Genomic DNA, 7,352 nt, shown 5'->3' with positions numbered 1-7,352 from the left:
TAAATTAGAAAGACTCTAAAGGAATGTTTTTAAGTACCCCACCAAATCACCTAAGTCTATAGGGTATCATTATTAGTAATTAAAAGAAGTGGGTCGCACCCCATGCACGTCACAGCAGTAGTAGAAAATTAGAAATCATAAAAACAGCTAAGAGCTAAACAAGTGGCTTCTTTTTAAACTGCCCAATCTTTTGGTAGCTTTGTGGACCTTTAGATGTAAGTTATCAAAATGGGAGCCTTCTGCTTAACGCCAAGTTCCCCTACCATACATTTTGGGAAAATTTCTTCCTTTTAATTAAAGCTAGAAGAGTTCTTGGAGGAAAAAATTAAAAGGTAAAAGGAAGAAAACTTACCCCTTCTTTTTTTATTACTCCATCCGGTCTACTTTAATTGATTTTTTGGCCTTTTTTTACGGTCTATAATATTTGATTTATCAGATATGTTGTCGTTGGAGTAAAGAGCCTAGAAGTATTTGTTATAGTTTCAACAAATAAATTAAGGTTAATATGGTAAATTTTATTAATTAATTAATGCTAAAAAGTGAATTCCTTAATATGTGTAAAAACAATCAAAAAATCAATTAAAATAAACCGGAAGAAGAAATGAATAAAAGTAGAATTAATGACTCAAAATTAATGCCAACTCAATAAATCAAACAAAAGGAGTAAACTTTCCGATCGAGACATACAAGAGCAATTTCGAGACATACGCCAACCAAATTATTATTTAGTCACGTGTCTCTCCTTCCCAGCAAACTTATAAGATATTATAATAGCTAATCAGTCTCATTTTCTTTTAGTTCCAAGTTACTTCGCCTATATATAAACTCTTCACTTCATTTTTAATCTCAATAAACATAAAACACGAGAAATTACTGCATTTCTTCCAAGAGTTCTGAATACCAACCATGGTTTCTGAGAGAAATTTGTCCAAGAATGTGTGCGTGATCGGTGCCGGACCGTCGGGATTGGTGGCTGCAAGGGAGCTAAGGAAGGAAGGGCACAATGTGGTGGTTTTAGAACAAAACCATGATGTAGGAGGGCAATGGCTATATGAACCTAAAGTTGAACATGAAGATCCTTTAGGAAGGACTAATGTCCAAAATGTACATAGCAGTATTTATGCATCATTAAGGCTCATTTCTCCAAGAGAGATCATGGGATTTACTGATTTTCCATTTGTGGTAAAGACAGGGAGGGATTCAAGGAGATTTCCTGGCCATAGGGAACTTCTCTTGTATTTAAAAGATTTTTGTGAATACTTTGGATTAAGGGAGATGATAAGGTTCAATACTAAGGTTGAGCATGTGGGGATGATGAATTATCCTGAGTTTGGTAAGGATTTGAGATGGATTGTGAAGAGCAAAGAGAAGGAGTCTGAGATGGGGGTGGAGGAAGTCTTTGATGCTGTGGTTGTTGCAACTGGTCATTACTCTCAACCAAGGTTGCCAAATATTAAAGGTTTGTCAAACTCTCCATATTTTTCTCACTCGAGTTTAAGTTTTGTGCATTGATCGTATATATATTTCATACCATGAAAAGTGGCAACGAAAATCCAGGAGTTATAACTAACTTTATCAATCAAAGCAACTTCTTCATAGTCAGGTCATGTCAAAGTACAGTTAACAATAAAACCATAAGACCTTTTTATCAAAGTTACAGCATGTATTACATACTTGCATAAACACTATTTGTGTTCTGATATTTACTTATTTTCTTCTTATTCAATAGTGTAAGAGTGACATTAAAGGCTTTTTATCTGTTTCGTTTTATAAGGAATGGATGCATGGAGAAGAAAGCAGATGCATAGCCACATTTACAGGGTTCCAAACCCCTTTCAGGATGAGGTAATGCAAAAATTCACTTTTTCCTTTTTCATCTCTATACAATCATAGAGATGAATAGTTGGATTCACTTTTTCCTTTTTCTATTTTAAATAATAATTCTGTTGCAATACTAGCCAGAAAAAATAATTAATTAACATCTCACGTTGTCATAATTCGAATTCCAGTGCATGTATTCGAATAAAATATACAAAAAAGTTCAGAGTTGCCACCTGTGGAGCAGCATCTAAGTTTACTCTTAAAAGAAGTGTTAACTTTGGTTTGAAACAAAGTTCTGAATCTTGCCCCGTACAACTTGCTAACTGTTTTTAACTTCAGGTGGTTGTGGTGGTTGGAAACTCACTAAGTGGCCAAGATATAGGAATGGAGCTTGTAGATGTGGCAAAGGAGATCTATCTCAGCGCCAAATCTGTTGACGTTTCTGAAGGATTGTCTAAAGTTATATCCAAGCACAATAATTTACATCTTCGTCCTCAGGTTTGTTGTTAGAAATCCGACAATGAAAATACTGATTATTCAAATAAAATACTGATCCAAAATGAAAATGTAGATAGATTCATTACATGAAGACGGGAGGGTTTTGTTCGAAGATGGCACTTCAGTCGTTGCAGACACTATCATATACTGTACAGGGTAAGTGTTTTATTCTTATACATTAGAAACTAAAAAAGGAAGGTTGAAAAGATAAACCCAAGCAATCACACTAGATATTCTAATATTTCTTCTGCTTCATTTTGTATGGCAATTGTTAGTTGAGGAGTCATTGTTTACTTTGATCATAGTTTTTCAAACATTTTTTAATATTCTTATTTACAAGAATATATATCAAGATTCATAATATTGAACTAGGTAGTGCTTAGACGTGGTCTTGTCTTAAAGTGAAAAGAATATTGATAATGACAGATCCAAGTTGGTATGTTTCTGCAGGTACTCCTACTCCTTTCCATTTCTTGACACCAAAGGAACTGTAGTAGTTGATGATGACAGAGTGGGGCCCCTTTACGAGCATACCTTCCCCCCTTCTCTTGCACCCTCTCTATCCTTCATTGGCATACCCCGAAAGGTAAACCACTTCAACTGTTAGATCCTACGCATTTCTATAACCAAGCATTAATCAATCAAGTTTTGTTTTGGGAGGATAAATCAATTTTAATAGATGCTCACTCTCTTATTTATGATGTAGCTTATAGGGTTTCCTTTCTTTGAGTCACAAGCAAAATGGATTGCTCAGCTGCTGTCTGGGAAAAGAACACTGCCATCATGGGATGAAATGATGCAGTCCATCAAGGAGTTTTATCGTTCAAGAGAAGTTGCTGGCATTCCAAAGCATAATACCCATGATATTGCTAACTTTGAGGTACAACACTTAATCCAAATTCTACAACAAAAAGGATATTTCAGAGCCTTTGCACCGTATTTATATGTTGTGTTTGAATAATTTTCTTTGGCAGTATTGTGACAAATATGCAGACTACATAGGATTCCCACACTTAGAAGAATGGAGGAAAGAACTCTGCCTATCAGCACTAAGAAATGCAGATATAAACTTGGATACATATCGGGATTCATACGATGACAGTGAGATGCTGCAAGAAGCTTATCAAAGCTCACACTTCACTCACCTTGGTCCCGAGGCTTTTTGAATCTGAAAGCATCAATAGATACAGATGTTTAAGATGGAGTGCGGTCAATTATAATTCATTTATTTTCTGGAGTAGATTTGGTCACCTATTTAGTATACTTCGTATTTACTAGCTTCTACCAGAGTGGAAATAATTTTTTATTTATTTATTACACTCGTCTTCATCCTTACCTATGAAAAAAAGGGCAGAAAAGATATCTGGTAGAATGCTCGACTGTGTAAGAAAAGATGAGGATATTCATGAAGAAATTTTTGTTTTCTTTCTATTAAAGAATTTTAGCTTCAAGGCTATTCTCTAGAAACTATTGTAGGATATGTGAAGTGAAATCCATTTATAAGACTCGCATTCATGTTCTGATTAGCATCAATTGTAATTTTCACTCCTCAATACGTTGCCACCCAATTAAATGAAAATGAGGCACGATGTAATGGTTTCATGGAACTATTGGAGGTTCCTGCATTTAAATAGCTCCTCAAGTGAAGGACTTTTAACATGAATGCCAATTATTTCAGGGATAAAAGGCTAACAAATCCTGGCTGCCAAAGCTAGCCCAAGAAAGGGTCAAGAAGCAATACATTTGTTATGGCAATAACATATTCTGCCTCATTAATCAAATAAGAGTTTTAGCTGAAGATCCTACAAAAAGAAGCAATAACTATGTGAAAATAAAAATTAGGGTAGAAAGCAATGTACCTATGGTGTATATATTTTCCCGCAGAGATTTAGATACTCTGTGTCACCATCATTGACGTCTAGAAGGTGAACTTCTCATAGCATTATGGGTCATGCCAAGATGTGTTTCACCTGAAAAAACAGCTAATATGCTCAAAGGACTGTAATACAAACTTCAACATTAGTCGAACTGAATTATATGCCGGAACTACCTACGATCATGGATAAGGCAAACAGTCAGCCCATCAGTTCTGCACAGCTAGAAAAACACAAGTAAGCTCAGAAAACCTGAGAGCCTTCAAAGCACACATTCTGCAGTTCAATCGCCCGAAATATTTAGGATCTCGACAGAGTCGTAGAGCTCAAAATTAAAAAAAGATCTGTTGAGCCTAGTCCAATATTTCTCAGATATCAAGGACTAAAACTTTCACAAAGGAAGGTTTCTAGTAGCAAACTCAACTCAAGAAACCGTGATGATATTGGCAGAATGACTACCCAAGTAGCATAGAAGTTCATCTGAGGAGCGGTATCAAACACCATAAATCATATCCAGCTTTTACACATGCCATACTAGGCTGTCTAATGTACATTGTACAACAACAACAACAACAACAACTACTACTACTACTACGCCTCAGTCCCCAACAAAGTTGGCATCATCCGCTAGGCTGTTTGATGTATCAGAAACAAAGTAAAATATCCCACTTATCCTTCCATCAAAAGAAGAAATAACTACCCAAGTCCTGTGGCAGATTCTGAGACCTCTCCAGTACACTACCTTGGCTGAAAAGCGGACCATTACATTAATATTTGAAATATACATCCTGCGTGAAAATTGCCACTCTCTGAAGCAGTAATTGCCCCTCCTAACTTGTCAGAAGACAGAACAACACCGATACACAAGCTATTCACCAATAATCTTTGCACGAGCAAAGACCTCCAATGAAATGATGGAAGCGCTTTATATCTCTAACAACAATTGTCCTTTTATAAATTGCTGAAGCAAGCTTAAAGAATTGGTGGCAGTCCTGACAAATCCTCAAATTCTTCATTATCCTTAATGTAGGTTCAGATGAATTTAGCAGCCCATATGCAAGAGCAAGCTTTTCACTGTGGTATATCAGATTATGCTCCTTGTCCTCTTCATCAATATCATACAGAGCCATCTCTGTTTCAGCCACATAACCAGCTAATTTCAACTTATTTTTCATGTCTTTCAACATCTTATGGATTTCCTCATGCCCTGTTTTAAGAGGATCAGAGGCCTTAAACTCATACATTACATTTTCAATTTCAATTGAACTGCATCCAGGAATCTTTTTAATTCCGCCGCTGTCCATCAATTCCCTAACATCTCCAACTTCAGCCCATTGCTTTTTTCGAATGTAAACATTTGATATTAACACGTAGTTTTCCCCATTTGTTGGTTCCAGTTCCATTAGCTTACGGAAAGCAAATTCACCAAGTTCTTCTCTTCCATGAAATCTACAGGCACCAAGTAGCGCCCTCCATATTACTGCGTCTGGATTTATTCTCATAGAATGAATCATTTCTAAAGCTTCATCCAAGAATCCACCACGTCCGAGTAGATCAATCATACACCCATAATGCACAATCTTCGGCTGTAAGCCAAACTGATTTATCATGTTTGAGAACCGCCTTCTACCTTCCTCAACAAAACCTTGGTGACAGCAGGCGCACAAAACGCCCAAGAAGGTAACATCATCAGGCTTAAAGTCTTCTACAACCATCCTATCGAAAGCCTGCAATGCAGCCTCGCCTTGTCCATTCATGGCATATGCCGAAATCAATACATTCCATGAATAAATATTTTTAAAACCCATAGTTTCAAACACCTTTTTCGCCTCATCAATATCTCCACATTTAGCATACATGTCAATTAGCGCAGTACCAACGAAGACATTCACTCTCAACCGATTCCTCACAATGTAATCATGAATCCACTTCCCTTGGCTCAGAGCTCCCAAATGAGAACAAGCTGATAAAACTCCAACCATAGTGACTTCACCTGGCTTAGCCCCAGAAGCTAACATTTCCCTGAACACATCAATTGCTTCTCTAAATTTCCTATTATGCGTATAACTCGTGATCAATGCATTCCACGTAACTACATTTCGCTCAGGAATTTCATCAAACAGTTGGAGAGCATCATCAGGTTGTTGACAAATACCATACATATAAACAAGAGCAGTGTTCGTATAAATATCAGTATTAAAACCCAATTGAATTGCATTACAGTGGATGGACTTTCCAACTTCACCATAACATAACTGAGCAACTGATTTGAGAACGCTGGGGAATGTTGAGAAATCAGGAAGGATATTCAGTTTACGCATTTGGGTGTAAACAAAAACTGAATGCGAGTGCTTTTTAGAATCTGTATAGCGTCTGATAAGTGTGTTACAAAAATTACAATCAACGAAACGAGAGAACTCGTGGAATAGAAGAGCAGTGGGAGCAAACCCATTTGAAGAGAAAGAAGAATCAATTAGGTTCATGAGCGAGAATTGGTCAATGGTTTTGTCGCAGGCTATCTTTTGATTCGTGTGGCTCTGCGCCGGCATTTCTTGTAGCACTGTACGCATTGGGAAATCGACCGAAGCTGAGATTGTGTAAGCGCGGAAGCCATAGGTGGATGAAAATGGTGTAAGGATTTTCAGTGATGCTTTCATGGTGAAACAAATTGCAAGCTTTCTGCTACTATTATGACAGGAAATAATGCCTTAAAACCATCACGGTTTCATGGTCAATAGTTGAGTTTTAGCAAAGATTATAGTCTATTGACTATTGACAACAGAAAATGTTGTATGGTTTTATTCTTGAAAATGCAATTAAATAAAGCTTCAATTGTCACAAATATTTTTAAAATTTTAAAATACTTATTGTACTTTTGAGACGTAATATTCCTTGTAATTTCTACATAAGAAAATGGATATAGTTCTTATACAGGTCAAAATCTAACCATAGTGATCAACCAAGGTGGGACCTCGCCCAGGTGGCGAAATAGCGAAAAGCACCACGACCAACCCCAATCAAATCATCGAGTGTATGTCAAGTAAAAACGGTACTCGAATAACGACGAAAAAGGCTGTCACGTGAAAGCACGGTGGTCAAAGAACACAGTAAAACTCCAAGAACTATATATATAAGGGGATTCTCGAGAAAAGGGGGCGG

At 36.8% G+C, this 7,352-nt stretch overlaps 2 protein-coding genes across 2 annotated transcripts; one reads left to right on the top strand and one right to left on the bottom strand.

The window, feature by feature from the left end:
* Positions 1-772: 772 nt before the first annotated feature.
* LOC104244541 (flavin-containing monooxygenase FMO GS-OX-like 9) lies at positions 773-3,952 on the top strand. Its single transcript, XM_009799988.2, has 7 exons — positions 773-1,459; positions 1,775-1,845; positions 2,161-2,319; positions 2,393-2,475; positions 2,770-2,905; positions 3,026-3,199; positions 3,294-3,952. Exons 1-7 carry the CDS (start codon positions 907-909, stop codon positions 3,483-3,485), a joined length of 1,368 nt encoding a protein of 455 aa, XP_009798290.1. The 5' UTR covers positions 773-906; the 3' UTR covers positions 3,486-3,952.
* A 716-nt stretch (positions 3,953-4,668) lies between these two features.
* Positions 4,669-6,951, bottom strand: LOC104244542 (pentatricopeptide repeat-containing protein At2g02980, chloroplastic-like). The gene has a single exon (XM_009799989.2). It carries the CDS (start codon positions 6,848-6,850, stop codon positions 5,066-5,068), a length of 1,785 nt encoding a protein of 594 aa, XP_009798291.1. The 5' UTR covers positions 6,851-6,951; the 3' UTR covers positions 4,669-5,065.
* Positions 6,952-7,352: the final 401 nt, after the last annotated feature.

This window comes from Nicotiana sylvestris, chromosome 3 (genome assembly GCF_000393655.2).
Source record: "Nicotiana sylvestris chromosome 3, ASM39365v2, whole genome shotgun sequence".
Classification (NCBI taxonomy): Eukaryota; Viridiplantae; Streptophyta; class Magnoliopsida; order Solanales; family Solanaceae; genus Nicotiana; species Nicotiana sylvestris.
This window is presented reverse-complemented; position numbering and strand designations above follow the sequence as displayed.